Raw genomic sequence first — 20,251 nt, forward strand, 5'->3', positions numbered from 1 at the left:
AGTTGCCCTCCTCTGGACACATCCCAGCTTGTCAGTATCTCCCTTCAATTGTGGTGCCCAGAAGTGGGCACAATACTCCAGGTGTGGTCTAACCAAGGCAGAATAGAGGGGTAGCATGACTTCCCTAGATCTAGACCCTATGCTCCTATTGATGCAGGCCAAAATCCCATTGGCTTTTTTTGCCGCCACATCACATTGTTGGCTCATGTTTAACTTGTTGTCCACAAGGACTTCAAGATCTTTTTCACACGTACTGCTCTTGAGCCAGGCATTGTCCCCCATTCTGTATCTTTGATAGCCATGTATAAATATGTGAGAGGAAATCATAGGGAGGAGGAAGCAAGCTTGTTTTCTGCAACCCTGGAAACTAGGACGTGGAACAATGGCTTCAAACTACAGGAGAGGAGATTCCACCTAAACATTAGGAAGAACTTCCTGACCGTGAGAGCCGTTCAGCAGTGGAACTCTCTGCCCAGAGTGTGGTGGAGGTTCCTTCTTTAGAGGCTTTTCAGCAGAGCCTGGATGGCCATCTGTCGGGGGTGCTTTGAATGCACTTTTCTTGCTTCTTGGCAGGGGGTTGGACTGGATGGCCCATGAGGTCTCTTCCAACTCCATGATTCTATCATTGATAACTTCAGCTATTTGCACAGTATTGATCTGTATTTTGATTTCTGTTTCACGTTTCCTTCACAGTTATTTCATTTCATTTTCTGTAGCCACAAATGCATGTCATTGTGCCACATTATCCATTCCAATGCCACATGTATTTTAATAGGAAAAGGCTGACCCATTTGGAGTCATTTCTGTGTTATGGTGACTCTAAGACAAGCATGGGCAAACTTGGGCCCTCCAGGTGTTTTGGACTTCAACTCCCACAATTCCTAACAGCCTACCGGCTGTTAGGAATTGTGGGAGTTGAAGTCCAAAACACCTGGAGGGCCCAAGTTTGTCCATGTCCACTCTAAAGCAAACTTGATAAGAAGAGGGAGGTTGCTATTGACTTCCCAGTGGGTTTCCATGGCTGAGCAGGATTTGAACCTTGATCTTTCTCAGCCCCACTAAACCACACTGACCTATTGTACAAAATATTTAATTCAAGGTAAATACAAGGTAAGCAAAACTCACTGTAAGAGACATGCAGGATGGGTGCCACTTAAACCCGAAGCACCAACATTTGGGTTTGAGAGCCAACTCTGGGGTGACGGAGGGCCCTGACCTTCCCCTTTCAGCCCTCCCTTGACTTATGAAAAACTGAAGTCAGCCTCTCTGTAGTTTTCCTGGGGGAAATGCAGCTGTTTGGCAACCACCTGTGGTTTTCAGAAGCTGTGAGAACTGCTGAGATAGCAAGAACTCCCCCGAATCAGACTGTTGTTATGCTGTGAGAAAGCAACCAGGAGGATGGAAATAAACAACAAAGGGAGCACTTCCTGGCTTTTCCCCAGCCTTTCTTCTCTTCCTCCTCTTAACTAGTATTTTTCCACCTTTCTCTTCCCACTCTTTCATTCTCTCTGATTTCTTTTCTCTGGGTGAATCTAGACCAGGCAAACTTGGGCTCTCCAGGTGTTTTGGACTTCGACTCCCACATTTCCCAACAGCCACTCTTCCTGGTTATCTCCCTGAGCCTTCCCAGTGCTTTTTTTGTTTCTTTTCTCTTTCTCTTCTCAACTTTTTTTCTTTAGCTGCTGCAACTTCCTCTTCTTCCTCCTTTCCCTCCTTCCTCTTCTTTCCTTCTCCTCTGCCCTCCTCTTCTATTTTTTCACCCTCTTCTTCCTCCTCTCCTTTTTTTCCTCTTCCTCTTCTCCCTCTCCTTTTCTTCCTAATCTCCTTCCTCCTCTTCTTCCTCTCCTCCTCTTCCACTCCTTCTCCCTCCGCTTCCTCTCCCTCCTCCTTCTCTTTTTTCCTTTTATACTACCTCTCCCTTTTTTCTTCCTCCTCCTCTTCTCCCTCTCCTTTTCTTTCTTTCCTTATCTTCCCCTCCTTCCTCTTCCTCTTCCACTATTTCTCCCTCATCTTCTTCTCTGCCTACTTTCATTCTTTTCCTTCCTCTTCTACTACTTCTCCCTCCTTTCTTTCCTCCTCTTCTCCCTCTCCTTTTACTTTCCTTTCCTCTCTTTATACCACTTCCTTCCTCCTCCTCTTCTTCCTCTCCTTTTCCTCTTCTTCTACCTCTTCCTTAGTCTCCCTTCTCTTCTTTTCCCATCTTCGCCTCTTCCTCCTCCTCTCCTTTTCTTCTCTTCCTCCCTCCTCTTCTCCCCCTCCTTTTCATCTTCTTTGACTTCCTCCTCTATTTTGCCTCCTTCCTCCTCCTCTTCCTCTCCTTTTCCTCTTCCATCCTGCTCTTCTATCCCTTCACTTTATTCTTCTTCCTCTCCTTTTCTTCTCTTCCATTCCTTTTCTTCCTCTTCTACCTCCTTCTCTATTTCATCTCCTCCTCTTCCTCCATCCTCTCCTTCTCCCTCTTCTCCCTCTTTTCCTTCTCCTCTCCTACTCCTTCTTCCTCCTCCTCTTCTCCCTCTCTTTTCCATCTCCTTTACCCTCCTCTTCTATTCCTTGATCCTTTTCTTCCTCTCTCTTCTCTTTTTTTCTCCTTTTCCTCTCCTTCCTCCTCCTCTTAGGCTCCTTTCTCTTTTTTTTCCATCTTCTCCTCTTCTTCCTCCTCCTCCCCCATCTTCTCCTCCTCCACCCTCCTCTTCTATCCCTTCACTCTCCTCCTCTTCTTCCATCTTCTCTTCTCCCATCCCTTCATTCTCTTCCTCCTCCTCTCCTTTCCTCCTCTTCCTCCCTCCTCTTCCTCCTCCTCTCCTTCCTCTTCCTCCTCCTTTTGTTGCCCGGGCTTGTCGGCCTCTCGGCGGCGGCGGCGGCGGCGGCAGCCTTGGCTGGGCTTTGCGGGAGCTCCCCGGGGCGCCGCGTCACGTGCGTTAGTGACAGCCTGTCCTGGCGCGGGGAAGAGCCAGGCGGGGCGCTGATTGGCGCAGCTGGGGCCGGGCTCCTCCCCTTTCCTCCTCGGGGGCGGGGCCAGGGGCGTCCCCGTCCGATCAGCTGTTGGCTGGTCTCGATCACAACAAAAGGCTCGGCGGGAGGCAGAGGCTGGACGCGGCGAGCAGGCTCCCTCGCCCCCGGGAACCCTCCGGCGCCTCCCGCGGCATCTACCTCACCCCCGGACCCGCTCCAGCGCCTCAGCCCCGGAGACAGCGCGGACGGTGAGTGCCAGGCCCCCAAAGCCCCATCCACACGGCGTTTGGCACCGCTTTGAGCGCCATAGCGCAACGCGATGCAATTGCCGCAGTTTTGCAAAGTCTGTCGCCTTCTCTGCCCCAAACTGCAACTCCCAGGATCCCAACAGCACTTAAAGCGCGTTAATCCCGCTGTGTAGACGCTGCGCTGCGGCTAATCCAAGCTAAAAGCGCATCTACACTTGTTTGGCTGGCTCATCACCAAAACTACAACTCCCAGGATCCCAACAGCACTTAAAGCGCGTTAATCCCGCAGTGTAGACGCTGTGCTGCAGCTAATCCAAGCTAAAAGCGCATCTACATTTGTTTGGATGGCGCATCCCCAAAACTACAACTTCCGGGACTACAAAAGCAGTTAAAGCGCGTTAATCCTGCAGTGTAGACGCTGTGCTGCGGCTAATCCAAGCTAAAAGGGCATCTACACTTGTTTGGATGGCGCATCCCCAAAACTACAACTTCCGGGACTCCAAAAGCACTTAAAGCGTGTTAATCCTGCTGTGTAGACGCTGCGCTGCGGCTGATCCAAGCTAAAAGCGTATCTACACTTGTTTGGCTGGCGCATCCCCAAAACTACAACTTCCGGGATCCCAATAGTAGCTAAAGCGCGTTAATCCCGCAGTGTAGACGCTGCGCTCTGGCTGATCCAAGCTAAAAGCGCATCTACACTTGTGGAATTAAATCACTTTAACTGCGATGCTGTTTAATCATGGAAATTGTAGTTTGGTGAGGCACCAGCCCTCTGAAACTACAACTCTCAGGGATGCCTAGCATGTAGACGCTGCGCTGCGACTGATCCAAGCTAAAAGCACATCTACACCGGCCCTCTTTGGGATGAAACTACAGCTCTCAGGGATGCCTAGCATTGAGCCACAGGCGGTGAAAGCAGTGCTAAACTGCATTAATTCTACAGTGAAGATGCGCGGCCGCTTTTCCGCCCAAACTCTGGGGGTCTTTGTGGCCCCATTCTCTCTCTTTCTGTGGGTCTGGCCGGTAGGGTCCGTCTCGGTGTGAAGAGACCTTTCCTCCCACTCGGAATCTTCCTGGAAGGGAAATGGGAAGCCTTGGAAGCTTTTGTCCTCGCCTCGGAAGTGCAACCCAAGGCAAACCACTTGTGGCGCAGGAGGAGAGGGGCTTCCTCGGGAGGAGGAGGAGGAAGAAGAGGGGCAAGGCTAGCCTTGCGTGGAAGAAGGGGGCGCAAAAGCCGTGGGTCTTGGTACAAGCCGAGTCTGTACTGCGGTGTGACACCACTTGAGTCACCTGGCTCAGTGCTATAGTCTTGGGAGTTGTGGTTTAGCTTGGGAGAGAAGCGGGGAGGGTTAAGGCAAGGTCAGGCTCCGGCCAAAGCTGGACAAAGCGGCCTCTCTGGCCTGAGAGAGAGAGAGAAGGAGGGAGAGGCTCGCCTGTTGGCCCTGGCAGCCCCGGGCTCCGCTTTGGGGCTGACTTGCCTTTCTCACGCCCCGGAGGGAGGAGCCCGAGACGCCCAAAGAGGAAGGAGGGAAGGAAGGAAGGAGGGAGGGAGCAGCCTCTTGTTTTGGTCTCAATCTCTCCTCTCGTGAGGACAGGACCGAGGGGCCGCCCTCCCTTGGCCTCCTCTCCTCCCCCTTTTCCTCCTCCTCTCCCTCTCCTTCCTCGTTATCCTTGTTTTCTTCCTTCTCCTATTCCCCTCCTCCTTCTCGTTTACTTCTCTCCTCCTCTTCTTTCTCCTCCTCTTCCTTTTCTTCTCTTTTTCCTCTTACTCCTCCTGCTCCCCTTCTCTCTTCCTCTCTTCCTTCTCCTTGTCTTCTTTCACCTTCTCTTTTCCTTCTTTCCTCTTCTCTTCATTCTCCTCCTCCTCTCTTTCTCCTCTCCTCCCTTTTTTCACCTCCTCTTTACCTTCTCTCCTCCTACTTTTTTCCTCCTTCTCTCCTCTTCTTTTCCTTCTCTTTTCCTTCTTTCCTCCTCTTCCCTTCATTCTCCTTCTTTCCTCCTCCTCTCCTAGACCCTTTTCACCTACTCTTTCCCTTCTCTTCTCCTCCCTTTTCCCCTCCTTCTCTCCTCTTCTTTTCCTTCTCTTCCCCTCCTCTTTCTCCTCCTCCTTTTCCTTCTCTTCTCTTCCTCTTCTTATGCCTCCTCTCCTCCTGCTCCCCTTCTCTTTTCCTTCTCTTCTCCTCCACTTCTCTCCCTTCTCTTTTTCTCCTCCTGCTCCCTTTCTCTCTTCCTCTTTTCCTTCTCCTTGTCTTTCTCCTCCTTCTCTTTTACTTCTCTTCTTCTCTTCATTCTTCTCCTTCTGTCTTCCTCCTCTCTCTTCTCTTTTCCTCTTTTGTCACCTCCTCTTTCTCCTCTTTCTCTTTTCCTTTTCTCCTCTTCGTCTTCTTCTCTTTTCCTCCTCCTCTTCACTTCTTTTTCCTCCTCTTCTCTTTCTCCACTTCCCCCTTCTCTCCTTCTCCTCCTCTTCTCTCCCTTCTGTTTTTCTTGTCTTCTTTCTCCTACTATTTTCCTCCTCTTCTCCTCCTGGTCCCCTTCTCTCTTCTTTTCAGCTCCTTCCATCCCTTCCCTTTTCTCCTCTTCTTTCTTCTCCTCTTCTCCTTCTCTTCCGCCTCTTTTCCTCCTGGTCCCTTTCTCTCCCTCTCTTTTCCTTCTCTCCTCTTTTTCTTCTCTTCACTTCACCTTTTCTCCTCCTGCTTTCCTTCTCTCCTCCTCTTTTCCTTCTCTTCTCCCCCTCTTCCATCCAAAGCCTGCCTCCTCTTCTGGGACCCTTCAGGTGTTGGCAGGCCTCACCTTGAGGAGCGGCAGGTGCTGTCCAGGGCAGGCTCAAGCCTCCCAGCAAAACAAACCAGACTCCTGACTCCTTCTGGCTCGGTCTCTCAGGGCAGGCCAGGTCACAGCACTGCACCTGAGTGAGGAGAATCCTGTCTAGGACCACATCTGCACTGAACACTTAGTGCAGTTCAGCGCTCACTTCAAACTGTGGCAGCCAGACAACAAACTCCCATGGAAGCATGAGAAAAGAAAGCCCCTTGGTGTCAAACTGCATTTGTTTCATAGTGTAGATCAGGCATGAGCAAACTTCAGGCCTCCAGGTGTTTTGGACTTCAACTCCCACCATTCCTAACAGCCTCAGGCCCTTGCCTCTTCCCCCTCAGCCGCTTATGCGGCTGAGGGGGAAAAGGAAGGGGCCTGAGGCTGTTAGGAATGGTGGGAGTTGAAGTCCAAAACACCTGGAGGCCTGAAGTTTGTCCATGGTAGATGCTCTCAGTGATCCCTGAAATCCCATTGAAGGGGAAGGAAAGTTGCCTTTCCACCTTTCACAAATATCTGTTTTGATACCAACATTGAGCAACTGTTCTGTTGTGTTGTGTTTTGCTTCGCAGAACTATTTCACATCACTTTCTGTAAGTCTGACTCAACCTGGTGCAATCTCAGTAGCTTCTGTTGGTTTTTGTGTTTGTTTTATTGGATGCTTTGTGCCTTTGAGTCATTTCTGACCTACAGCAACCTTAAGGCCAACTCTTGCCAAGACATATTTCAGGGAAGGAATGGGGAGAGTGTTAGTTGCCATTGCCTTCCTCTGAGGCTGAGAGAATGTGACTTGGTCTCAAAGTGAGAGAACACATCTGCACTGACCACTTAAGTCATTTCCAAACCAGTATTAAAGAAAGTGGTTTCACTGAGCAGATGATTACCCAGGAAATCCTGGAACCAGTTTGAGGCCCAGATGATGATTTCACAAATTACAGAGCACTGCGCTGAAAGGACTTTCCTTTGCACACTTTTGTGAGTGTTCATCTATCTGTCATAGTTTAAAGCCTACTAGCTTCAAACTGCATTAAATAGTCAGTGTAGATAGAGTCAAACACAACACCATGTTGTTGTTCATTCGTTCAGTAGTTTCCGGCTCTTCATGACCTCATGGACCAGCCCACGCCAGAGCTCCCTGTCGGCCGTCACCACCCCCAGCTCCTTCAAGGTCAATCCAGTCACTTCAAGGATCCCATCCATCCATCTTGCCCTTGGTCTTCCTTTTTCCTTCCATTTTCCCCAGCATAATTGTCTTCTCTAAGCTTTCATGTTTTCTCATGATACACAACACCATATTACCCTTGTAATTTGGTGAGGCACCCATGCTATCTGGCAAAAAAGGTTAAAGATCTTGTAAAACTATAACTCCAAGGATTCCATAGCCTTGAGCCACAGCAGTACAAATGGTGTCACACTGCATTATTTCTACAGTGTAGTTGCACCCCTCGTCTCATGGAATAGTAATAACAATACATTTATTTATATTCCTCTCTATTTCCCTGAGGAGACTCAGAGCGGATTACAAACATACACAGATAGCCAAACATTCAATGCCTTTAATACGGTAAATAACAATGATACACAAATACACAGAACAAAGGTAAAGGCTTCCCCTTTCATCTCTGGCTTCTGGAGGTGGTGTTCAACTCTGGCCATGGGGAGGTGCTCTTTTTCCATTTCCAAGCCAAGAAGCCTGTTGTCCGTAGACACCTTCCAGTCGTGTTGCCAGCATGGCTGCCTTTATTACCTGCCTGCTGAAGCAGTACCTATTTATGTACTCACGTTTACATGCTTTTGAATGGCTAGGTTGGCAGGAGCTAGAGCTAACAGTGGGAACTCACCCTGACATGCGGCTTTGGACTGCCGACCTTCAGGTCAGCAGTTCAGCAGCACAAGGGTTTAACCCATTGCGCCAACTGCAGCCCAAACTGCAAACCCCTTTTAATTTCTCTACCTTGCCACTTCATTTTATATTCTTCTATCATTACTTGTTTCACCCAAACAGAAGAATCCTAAATGTTATAACCTTTCTGCATAGGAAGGTTGAGCAAGCCCTTTAGCCATTTTAATCCCCTTTGCAGAAATCTGGGAAAGACTGGATTTTGAAAACAGAGACCAGATCAGCCAAGAGTTATATAAACTCTGTAATTTGTTGGTGTTTTCATTAGTCTGTGTTGTTAAACAGAAAGAGCCAGGTATTCCAATAGCAACTGCATAAAGGTATTCCCCCAAAGCAGACTCCTGAGATTGAAATCAGGCCCCTGGAAAGCCATTCTTGAAACCACTTTGGTGGGAAGCTGGAACCAGAGTTCCTTTTGGAAACCCGTCCTTCTGTGCCCTCTACTGGGAAGAATGATATTGCAGTTTGGCACAGTAGCAAAGTCAGCATAACACTCATGAGTTGTGTTTAAGGAGGAAGAGCAAAGACTCAGCTTATAATACTCCAGACAGGGATGGCCCCCTAGGCATCAATTAGTGGAATATCCTTTAACCCTCACCATTGGCAATGCAGGCTAAGGATGATGTTAATAATAACTTTTATTTTATTTATCGTGTCAGAAGCAAATTGAAAATACATTTATAAGGTATAAAAAACCCACAAAGTTTAAAACGTTGGTATTATAGTAAATTTCCTTTGACAAGAAGCTGGCTGCTTAGAATGCCTTTGGTGTTCACTGTAAGAAGGTCTGCCATTGTGCATGTGGCAGGGCTCAGGTTGCATGGTTTGCTCTTCTCCACATTTGCATGTCTTGGACTTCACTTTGAGCTCCATTTCCAAAGATTGCCTCTGCATCTCATGATGCCAGAGCACAGTCTGTTCAACACCTTCCAAGTCACCTATTCTTCTGTGTGCCCAGTCTCTGCCACTGATTGAGGTTTCGGGTTTTAACCTGCCACTATTGGACTCTTGCTTGCTGAAGTGTTCCTGCAAGTATCTCTGTAGATCTTCAAAAACTATTTATTTCTCTTTTTTAATGTTTTTATTGAGAATAAAGGTAGGCTCCCTAAAGAAGTAGTGATAAAAATATATATTTTTTTTACATAAAAAGAGTGGGAACAATGTGTGTGAAAGAAAAGTGGGAAATTTGAAGAAGGAGCCAATCAAACGACAACAACCAAACAACAACAACAACCAAGAGAAGGGGGGGGGGGGGAGAAGAATAAGAAGAAAAAATAAGGAAAGACTTCCAGGTCTTGATTTAAGGTGTTGAAGTGACTTGCATAATAATAATAATAATAATAATAATAATAATAATATAATTTATATCTTTCTTCTGTTGAGACTCAAAGCAGCTCACAATGCCATGCCATAGCATAAAATTCAAAGTAGCATGGTGAAAACAAATTGATTAAATCATATAAAAGCACTAGAAACTATTAAAGTAATTAGAACATTATAGAGTAGCCTCCCCTAGCTTCTTCTTAGACATTTCCTGCTTTGAAAGCCTCCTAGAAAGAGTTGTAGTCTCCAGGATGACAAAATCATCTCTCTGAATTTAAAAAATGAACAAGAGATTTTGAGACAAGGGTTTCTGCTTCTTGCTGAATAGCCTTTCCTAACGTTTACAGGTTAGAAAATAGGGCTTTCAGGAAACAACAAACCTGATGCAACTTTAAGACCCAGGGTGTTACATTTTGGCAAAACCAAGATGTGAGATTAGACATGATCAGATAGATTATGGCTTACTTGCAAAAACCCTTCAATCTACCTGACTTCTGCTATGTATCTTTTCTTAGTTAAGTGGTCTGCCATTCTTAGAATTGCCCTGTGTTCTGATCTCAGGCTTTACAGAAGGCCTCTTGCACTCATGCACTGACTCACTCCCTTGAACATCCTGTAACAGCGTTGGAGAACTCACAAATGTTCAGTGACCTCATCGCTTCCCCAGAGGACCTGAAGGACTATCCTAAGATGCTTCACCACCAAATGTATTTTTCCCCCAAAACTGGGAGTGTCTGGGGCCATGAAGCAGCTCCGTGGGTTGCACATAATCCACATTTCCTCCATCCTTGCCCTATAATCATAAGTGTGCACATGAGAAAGAGGTGGGATCATAGAGCTGGAAGAGACCACAAGAGCAAGCCTGTCCAACTCACTGCCTTGCACTTCTCCTCTGCTTAAAAACCTCTAGAGAAGAGGACTCCATCATGGTTTGAAGAAGTATATTCCATTGCCAAGCAGATCTTCCTAGTTTTTAGGTGGGATTCCTCTTCCTAAAATTGGAAGCCAATGCTCCATGTCTTAGTTTCTGAAGCAGCAGAATACAAATCTGCTCTATCTTCGAATTGGTATCCTTTAAAATGTCTCTGCCCCGAGTGTGGTGGAGGCTCCTTCTTTGGAGGCTTTTAAGCAGAGGCTGAATGACCATCTGTCAGGGGTGCTTTGAATGCAGTTGTACTGCTTATTGGCAGGGTGTTGGACTGGATGGCCCACAAAGTCTCTTCCAACTCTTATGATTCTAAACATGGCTATAGTGTCCCTACTTAACCTTCTCTTCTCCAAGCTAAATGTACCCAATTCTAAGTTGCACTTCATAGGGTTTTGGCTTCCAGACCTGTTCCAGACATTTGGTTGCCGTCCTGGACATGTTCTGGCATATCAATATCCTTCTTGAATTCTAGTGTCCAGAACTGGATGCAGATGCTCTGTGACTCTGTCAATAATGCAGAACTTTTTGCTGAGGATACAGAAGAAAGTCAAAGGTGCTTCTTAGCTATGTAGGCACCCAGCTTCATCCAGAGCTCTATGTGAGGGTTGTGTGTTTTTGTATGCCAGTGTTTCCTTTTATAATCCTGTGATTTCCTACTACCTATTCCATTTTGGGGCAGAATATTTGCTAAATGCCTTTTGCTAGAAACAATTTTGTCTGAAAGCATTCATAATTGCTTTCAGCTCTTTAAGATCAATATGGATTTCATAAATGTTAAAGAACAAACAAGAGGGACGAATATAAGGCCCCCACTGTTCCTTACAGTTAACTATGTTGGTTCAAGCTGACAGGTTTTGCAATCCAGAAACATATCCCTGAATGCTGGGATATGTTTACTTTTTCTTGCCAAGTTCAGTCTAGATATCCATAGATTCAACCACTCATGATTGGAAATATTTGACACAGGGAATGCCATTTAACTGTGCCATTTTATATAATGGGACTTGAGCATCCATAGATTTTGGTATCCATGATCTTGGAAACCCTAGTTGGATAGTAGGGACCCACTGTCCATTACACTCTGTGGGAGGATAACAAACATGTGAATGAGATGTTACATTATAGAGGGATGCTCTTCACAGATCAGTTTGGCTGCAGCTTCTTGACTGATCCTGGCTTGCTGCCATAGAATGTGCTTAATGTTGCTTAAACAGGAAATATTTTGTACACATAACATAGAGTTGACACTTCTTTTTTTCTGTCTTTGCAGGATTTTGTAGCAACTGTTTACAAATCATGGTTCCCCATGTTCTGTGCCTAAGCTGATAAAAGCCTTTTATGCACTTTAATCTTCTACCTGCGTCCTTACCTGGCACATTGTGAAGCTGTACCGTAACTCGTGGATACAAAGAAGTGCCAGAAAGACCTTTGTTATTGCCTTAGTCATGTTCCAGAGGCTGAATAGTATGTTCATGGAAGAAATCAATAATTTGCCCAGCCAAGAGCCAGCGTTTAGTGAGAAGGAAGAAGAGGAGTGGATTCTGGTGGATTTTATAGGTAAGATACCAGTTAAGTAGAAGGTTTACAGCAGGAAGGAAAATATCCCCATACTGTATCTCTTTATTTGATTTATATCAAATGAGCCTTGAAACAACTTAAAATAAATATGTTACAACCAAGTAACTAAGACAGTTTGTTCTTCAGGTCATTTCTGACTTATGGAAACCCTAAGGCAGCGTTTCTCAACCTGGGGGTTGTGAGGGAGTGTCAGAGGGGTCACCAAAGACCATCAGAAAACACAGTATTTTTTTATGGTCATTACGGGTTCTGTGTGGGACGTTTGGCCCAATTCTGTCGTTGGTAGAGTTCAGAGTGCTCTTTTGATTGTAGATGAGCTATAAATCCCTGAATTACAACACCCAAATGACAAGGTCTATTTCCCCCAAACTTTACCAGTGTTCACATTTGGGCATACTGAGTATTCATGCCAAGTTTGGTCCTGTTCCATCATTGTTTGAGTCCACAGTACTCTCTGGATGTAGGTGAACTACAGTTCTAAAACATAAGGCCAATGTCCACCAAACCCTTCCAGTATTTTCTGTTGGCCATGGGCGTTTTGTGTGCCAAGTTTGGTTCAATTCCATCATTGGTGGAGTTCAAAATGCTCTGATTGTAGGTGAACTATAAATCCCAGCAACTACAACTTCCAAATGACAAAATCAATCCCCCAACCCTGCCAGTATTTAAATGTGGGCATATCGGGTATTTGTGCCAAATTTGGTCCAGTGAATGAAAATACAACCTGCAGATCAGATATTTACATTACAATTCATAACAGTAGCAAAATTATAGTTATGAAGCAGCAATGGGGATCACCACAACACGAGGAACTGTATTAAGGAGTCATGGCATTAGGAAGGTTGAGAACCACTGCCCTCAGTCAACAAAACATGGTAAAATAGCTTTAAGAACATTAAACAATCAATGACTTATTAAGCAACCAAACCTGGAATGGGGAATGCTTTGGGCTAACTATAAAACTAAAATATAGAACAGCTTATTGAAGCTGAAAAGTACAGTATATTCTTTATAACAAAAGCTTTTCCTTGTGTGTCCTAGTTTCTCTATTTCCTGTTATTATTTATCACATGTGTACTCTGCCCTTTTCACCCTGAAGGGGACTCAGAACAGCCTTACAAAAAAAGGCAACAATTTGATGCCACACATATACATATCAATAAAATAATTGGTACATCTTGCCTTTCTTCCAGTGGGCTCCAGGCAGTGTACATGTCTCCCCTCCTTTCCCTGCTTTATCCTCACAACAGCTCTGAGAATGAGGTCAGGTTGAGTAGTCACCCAGTAAATTTCACCACAAAATGGGAACTTTAGAAGATAACCCCAGAGATTGTGGCTTCATTCTGATGTGTATTTGGGCTGAAAATCCTGATCCTAAAGAGGATACTTGCATACTTTCTACCATGGAAACAGAATCTCCAGCCCAAACAGACACCAGAATTAGGATGGTGTGTAGGCCTTGTGTAACACTTCCTGCATGCAGTGGTATCAGATTGTTGAGGGTTCATACTCTGAACCTGGAAAATATTCAGGGAATCTTTGGACTTTCATAATTTGGCATTCACCTTCCTGTTGGTTACACTGGATAGGACTTCTGAGAGTTGAAGTCCAAATGTTTGAACCACACAAGGTCTCCCCACCCCTCCCATAAATTATCTGAACTCTTGACTGCTTCCATAAGTTTTCTCATTCATCTCAATGGCCATTGTAACTCCCAATAGACACCTGTAATAACTTCTCAATGGTGGAAGAAGAAGAAGAAGAAGAGGATGGAGAGGAGGATGACTGCAGTGTCCATGAAGCATCATCTGTTGACCATCCACCTGTATTCTCTCATCTGCCTACTTCCTTGGAATGTTTGTCTGACGCCAGTGAATCTTGCTTTGTCCAGTTTGACTCGTGCCCTATGGAAGAGAGCTGGTTCATTACGCCACCGCCGTGCTTCACAGCAGGTGGCCTGACCACTCTCAAAGTAGAAACCAGCCCTTTGGAGAACCTTCTGATTGAACATCCCAGCATGTCTGTTTATGCAGTCCATAATACACATCATAGTCTCAACAAGACCAGTTGTGGTGATGAGGAAGAGGAGGAGGATGAAGAGGAGAAAGAGAATCGCAATGCTACTAATCCTCAGTAAGTCTTCTGCTTCTAGATTAAATTGAGTTATGCAACTAAATGTAACCTTGTACAAATGTGGAGCAGAACAGACAACTCCACATCGGTAAGCTTGTCTGCAGTGTCCTGCCTCATGTACAAAGGAAGAATTGTTTGATGCTACAGACAATACGGTTGCTGTTGCGTATTTTTGATCAAGAGATATTTAGCCATTTTGCGCTCCTATTTATATCAATTTTTAATGCTAATTTATTATTTATTTTGATATGAAATAAATAAAACCAAATGATGGTTGATTGGGGAACTTATTAAACAAACAAAACTTCAATGCCAGCTCCATGGAACAATGTATATGAAATCTGTGCTTGCATCCTGTTAGTGAACTACACTGATGTAAGTTACTTCTATTGAAGTTACTTTTTTGGTTGTTGAGACTGGAATTGGTTGTTGAGACTTAGTTCTGTACTGCTTGAGAGAGGAATACCCATATCTTGATTCTGTAGCATCCAAAGAATTTGTTACCTCGTGTCCTATCAATACTAGAATTTTCTACTTATATTGTGTTTATATTTAAATAATATCTATCTTTGATATTAAATAATATCTTCCTTCCTCATACTATATCCCCAGTCCTCTGTAAAGCCACCCTTTTCAAACTACCTGCCCTGACAAACCCATGTAGTGGTCGGTGGAGAGCTGGGGAGCCTGAAAAATCTCTAGGTCTGTCGCTCTATCCGGCAGCACAATTATGGCAGCATCCTAAAGATCTCAGAGGGTGGCTTATTGTTGCACGTTTGGCTAAAGGAACCAAGCCAGACACATCTTCAATCTCATCTTCCACTCTCTGTTGACTACTTTATAGCTATGTTGAGAGTGAAGAGCACAAAAATGGTTTACAGCGGTGGTTCTTAACCTGTGGGCCCACAGATGTTTTGGCCTTCAATTCCCAGAAATCCTAACAGCTGGTAAACTGGCTGGGAGTTCTGAGAGTTGTAAGCCAAAATACCTGGGAATCCACAGGCTGAGAACCACTGGTTTACAGGAAGAGGTGGGTTTAACTTTTGGGCTTCATGTCTGTAATGCAGAATCTGAACCTGTTTTTAGAGTTATGTAGACTAAAGTCCTCCATGGCCACCAGTTGATTTTTTAAATATAGACACCAGCATTTCTAATGAGGAAGGTGCTTGCTTTCCTAGCCCCATTTGAATCACCACAGCAATATACCTGATAAGCCTATACCAATGATCTGAAGATCCTGGTATGGGCGTCCCTTCCTAGCCTGGCCCTGGGGATCATTTCCTTGGGAGTATTGAGAGGAATTTCCAATACATCTTACCATTAAACAGAATGAGGCAGCTACATTGAGGAGTGAATGCAAGGGTAGCTAGACAGGAAACCATATCAATTTACAGTGCATGCCTCTTCCACTATCTTTCATATGTAGCAGAGAAAGCAGTATACTTAATCAGACTTGTAGTAAGATTCAGCTGTCAGTCCATATTGACTTTAGTATGCTAAATGCAGGCTTGGTGCCATTTTATCCTTTGTCTCAGGCATTAAAATGTCTTGGTTCTGTACTGCTTGAGAGAGGAATACCCATATCTTGGTTCTATAGCATCCAAAAAATCTGCTGCCTCATGTCCTATCAATATTAGAATTTTCTACTTACATTGTGTTTGTATTTAAATAATATCTATCTTTGAGAAATATGAAATTTATTTATGTTTCATATTTATCAATGTAAATATATAATTTAAAGATCCCCCGATGGCACAGAGAATCAAACTGCTAAGCTGCTGAACTTGCTGACCGAAAGGTCGGTAGTTCTGATCTGGGGAGTGGAGTGAGCTTCCACTGTTAGGCCCAGCTTCTGCCAAACAAACAATTTGAAAACATGCAAATGCAAGTAAATCAATAGGTATAATTTGTGCAGGAAGGTAACAGCACTCCATGCAATCATGCCGGCCACATGACCTTGGAGGTTTCTATAGGCAATGCCGACTCTTCGGCTTAGAAATGGAGATGAGCACCACCCCAGAGTCGGACACAACTAGACGTAATGTCAAGGGGAAAGCTTTACTTTACTATATATATATAATTTATGTTTCACAAAAGGTAATTTTACACAATATTTTATAGTTTTGTGTATGAAATAAAGTCAGTGTACACTAAAACCACCTGAAAGCAAGGTGTCACTTGTCTCCGCCACCAATGTTGACAATTTTGAAATTCCAGATCAGGGATGTTCAACCTGTGCCTGTGATTTGAATTTTAGATCAGAAGCCCAAAGCCAAATGAGTCAACACATCAGATGCTACATAGCAACACTCGCCACTCACTCAACCTTTCTTGAACAGACCAAGAGCTTGCGTCCTTCCCAGTGGACAAAAGAACACCACGAAAGACAATATCTGACCAGAAATTGCCTCCGTCGCCAAAACCTGACCAGGGATTGCTATTCTCGGCAACTCAAGAACAACGGAATTCTTGTTCACCAGCCTTGCCAGCGTCAGTATAATTACTGAGAGTGTTTCGCATTATTATTATTATTATAACTGTTATTGTTGTTTTCAAAAATAATATTGGTTAACTGTCCTTGTTTTTTTCTACTTGTGTGTGAGTGTAGATTATGAAGGTGATTTCCATCTTATGCTGATTATCTGTTGTTTCTACACCACCACTGAGTGTTACAGTTAGTTTGTAAACCACATTGATGTTAATGATGTATCACAGAATGCCTTTATGATATTTTACTTGTGGATCAGAAACATATCAAGAGTTTATGTGGTCGGGGGTGGGATAGGGGGGTTGTATGTGACATTAGGAACTTTCTGATGTATGGATGGGTTTGTTTTTATATCGGTATTTTTAGCCAAGACGTAGCAGGCAATTTTCATTCATAATTGTAGTCCAAATGCAGTTACAGAATTTCTCAGGGTCAGTTGTACACTTGCAATGATCTGTGTATACTGTAAAATTTGTTTTAACAATCTAGAATAGCCATTATAATGTGATGGACAGGATGGCATTGAGCTCCCAATGAGGAGTGAATTCAATATGTAACCAGAAGTGTGGAGAAGGAGTGGAAAGTACCTATGAAAGGACTTACTGTCAGCTTATGTCTCATCTCAGAGGTTTGTTGCATTTGCCTAGATTTATAGACAAAGGAGATACCTCACAGCAAACTCCCACTGGAAATAAGTGATTAGTTTCCGCAACCTGACACCTTCTAGTTGTGTTGGATTGCAACTCTCACCATTCCTTGCAAGTAGAGTGTGCCACAAACATTATAGCTCAACCTCTCCAGAAAGCACAAGGCAATACTAGGCTTTGTTGTATCTATTTGACCTGAAAGACAATGGAAACTAACTCAGGGCTTCATGCTTTGAAATTTCAGCAAAATAGATGCCTGCTTAGAAAAAAATATATACCCCTACACTATATTTCTATAATTATATGCGGTGCATTAATGTAAATTGAATGGGCAACATAGTTTTCCAAGTATCTTTGGACTGGGATGCCCATATCCTTACCTAATGACTAGGGCTAATGGTCATTCCAACATGGCCACAAGTTGTTCCGTATTGATTTTAAAACTTTAGTGTTAGGAACTACTGTCGGGGCATCAGAAAGAGCAGATTCCTGCATAGTTGAAATTACCATCTAGTTAGGAGCCCTGTGTCTGCTTTTTCCCTTTCACCTTTACATTTCTGGGCATAAAGCACAAAATATTTTTCGCTTTCCTTCAAGTCAGTTAATTGACTGTACGTTTCTGCCTATATAAGGCCTTAAACCTATAGCCACAGCCTTGAAGTGACTCTCCATCAAGGGTTCACCATCTCAATGTTTTTTTTTCTTCTCCTTTTGATGGCATTATTGATTAAAACCAGTATTTGATTTTCAAGTGATATACAATTCACTATTAACTTCTTAGAATATCCTACTGGTTTATGCTTCATTTATCCCTCTAGAACCTGTTGTGGCCTGAAATTGTGCCGCTCACTGTTTTGTGGACAATCTAATTCAAGACCATGTAACTACACATCTACCATACCCTCTCCGCCTCTTCACTTGAAATACTAGCAATTAGTCATGTGCATTCGGGGTATTCTTGATCCATTTTGTGTCCCGGATTTTGGTCAGGCCTCTGATCCATTTTGACTGAGCCTCCTGAAATCTGGAGGTCAGATATTTGTTTCCTTTTTTCAGTGCCAAAAGATTTTGGGTTTTTGCACCCGTGGGACCGGCCAAAAGTGCCTGGACCTATGGGTGCAAGCTTTGGGCCTACCCGCCCGGGCCTCACAGGGCCTGCAGCCATGTGCTGAGTAAGGAGCACTCCTTACTCGGCGCTCAGTTGCAGGCCCTGGCACTTCGGACCTATGAGTGCAGCAATCAATAAAAAAAACAGGCTTGGAGCCAGTACCCGCTCCCATCTACCTTTCGTATCGATTTAGTTTTTGTTCCTGGAAGGGCCTTCCCATTTTGTGCCATCCAAGTGGACGGAGCAAAACAGAAACACGAATCAAATGGATGAGACAAATTTCGGGCCCATGATTACTAGCAATATATTTAATAGGCCTTCTTGCAAAAAGGCTTTCATGGAGACACATTTCTTGTTTTCTAAAGTCCAAAGAACTTTGAAGGAACGATTAAGTGCTTTGAGTGCAGTCTCCATGTTTAGACAAATACATATTTGAACCTATTTACCTTCTAGTCCTGTGGACCAATTTCTCCACTGAAATTTCATTGTGTTCAGTCCAGTCAATGGCTCATTTGGGTCGTTTTTCAAAACACTCACGATTTTATCATCCACCAGGAATTTTTAATCTATTTTTCAGTTTCAGGGGCAAATACCACAGACACAATTTTAAGCTCAGGAATTTCTAAATGTTTTAATATAGATTCCCAAGAATCGGCTTTGCTCAGTGTAGGTTCTTACCCATTACCTGTCTCCATGAAGTATTTGGCTTTTATCCTCTCTTTTAAGGGACCTGAAAAGGAAGGTCTGCTCTTCTGCTTTATAAGGCAGGGAGAGCCTCTGGAACCAGTTTTTGGCCAGTATAAAGGACTGCAAGGAAGAGAGTGGGTAGGAAAAGTCCCATTGTAACTGCCAGCATACATGAGAAGTTGTTCATTATTTCTAAATACAAACACTATTTAAAAATAAACATAGGGTTACTGTAACATATGTGCTTTTGCGGTTGTCAGTGTTGGAGGCAATGCTGTTGTGGAAGGAATGACTGCGTGTACATTACAATGTTTCACTCTTCATTATTGTGCATATTTATGTTACTTTTTTCTATTACGCGTTTGCAAGTCTTGGACTTATTATTAAGAGTTGTGTGGATTTCCCCCTTTCAAATGATATGTGTTGTATAAGTATGACTTTTTATATAGTTAATCCCTCTCCCCGGAAAAAAAAAATTGTATTAACTTGTAAAAGTGAGGCCTTGTGCTATGTCGAATGGTGTTTCAATAATTATGCTGAAACTGTTTTTCCATATGTATTGTAAACAAAACTGTGCCTTTTGCAACTGACTTGTACACAGCAGACTTGAATTTGAAGCCTACAAGAAGGGACATTTCTGTCAAGATAAATACTGTACATCAGTCTATGCATTATCAATGGCAGCTTCTTTGTGGAGCCTTTGTTGTTGTTGTTTTTGTACCAATACCTTAGATATACAAGGCTCTATCACTTTGATACGACCAAACATATGTAGCTGTAAAAACTCAAGACTGGCTGTTTGTCAGGTACATTGTGTAATTTAACGTAGCTGATTCCATTTGCTTAGCTCACAGATAGGGAATTTGTAGTTTCCCAAATATTTTTGTTGGGCTCCAACATTTATCATGTCTTAACCATGTGGTCAGCGAGGATGGGGAGTCAGAGCCCAAGACAGTCTTTAAAATGTGCCCCTGGACTAGCCTCTGAAATAGGCAGGGGAAAATAAACTGTTTTTTTCTCATACTGAAAAGTTACATTTTCCATGTGATTAAACTGAATTTATTCCCACTGAGTTCAATTGAAATCCAGGCAATCTTTTGCTGCAACTTTGGTGATCTTTAGAAATGACATATGAAATTTGAGGCAAACCTGTTACTCTGGATTAAGCATTTCTTACCTGAAAAGCTAGGAGTCCCCATAGCTTAATGGGCGAAACTCAGTCATGTGCCAGCATGACTGCTGACCAAAAGGTCAGTGGTTCAAATCCAGAGAGGGGGTGAGCTCCCATCTGGCAGCTCCAGCTTCTCATGCGGGGACATGAGAAAAGCCTCCCACAGGATGGTAAAACATCTGGGCATCCCCTGGGCAACGTTCTCGTAGACTGCCAATTCTCTCACATCAGAAACGACTTGCAGTTTTTCAAGTCATTCCTGTCCCCCCCAAAAAAC

At 43.9% G+C, this 20,251-nt stretch overlaps 1 protein-coding gene across 1 annotated transcript; it reads left to right on the top strand.

Annotated features, from left to right (window-relative positions):
- The first annotated feature begins 3,032 nt into the window (after positions 1 to 3,032).
- On the top strand, positions 3,033 to 19,833 carry TP53INP1 (tumor protein p53 inducible nuclear protein 1). The gene is made up of 4 exons (XM_060775625.2): positions 3,033 to 3,200; positions 11,433 to 11,719; positions 13,462 to 13,873; positions 16,131 to 19,833. The coding sequence occupies exons 2-4, from the start codon at positions 11,608 to 11,610 to the stop codon at positions 16,378 to 16,380; spliced, it is 774 nt and encodes a 257-aa protein (XP_060631608.2). The 5' UTR covers positions 3,033 to 3,200; positions 11,433 to 11,607; the 3' UTR covers positions 16,381 to 19,833.
- The last annotated feature ends 418 nt before the right edge of the window (positions 19,834 to 20,251 follow it).

The sequence above is a fragment of the Anolis sagrei genome, chromosome 4, assembly GCF_037176765.1.
Source record: "Anolis sagrei isolate rAnoSag1 chromosome 4, rAnoSag1.mat, whole genome shotgun sequence".
Classification (NCBI taxonomy): Eukaryota; Metazoa; Chordata; class Lepidosauria; order Squamata; family Dactyloidae; genus Anolis; species Anolis sagrei.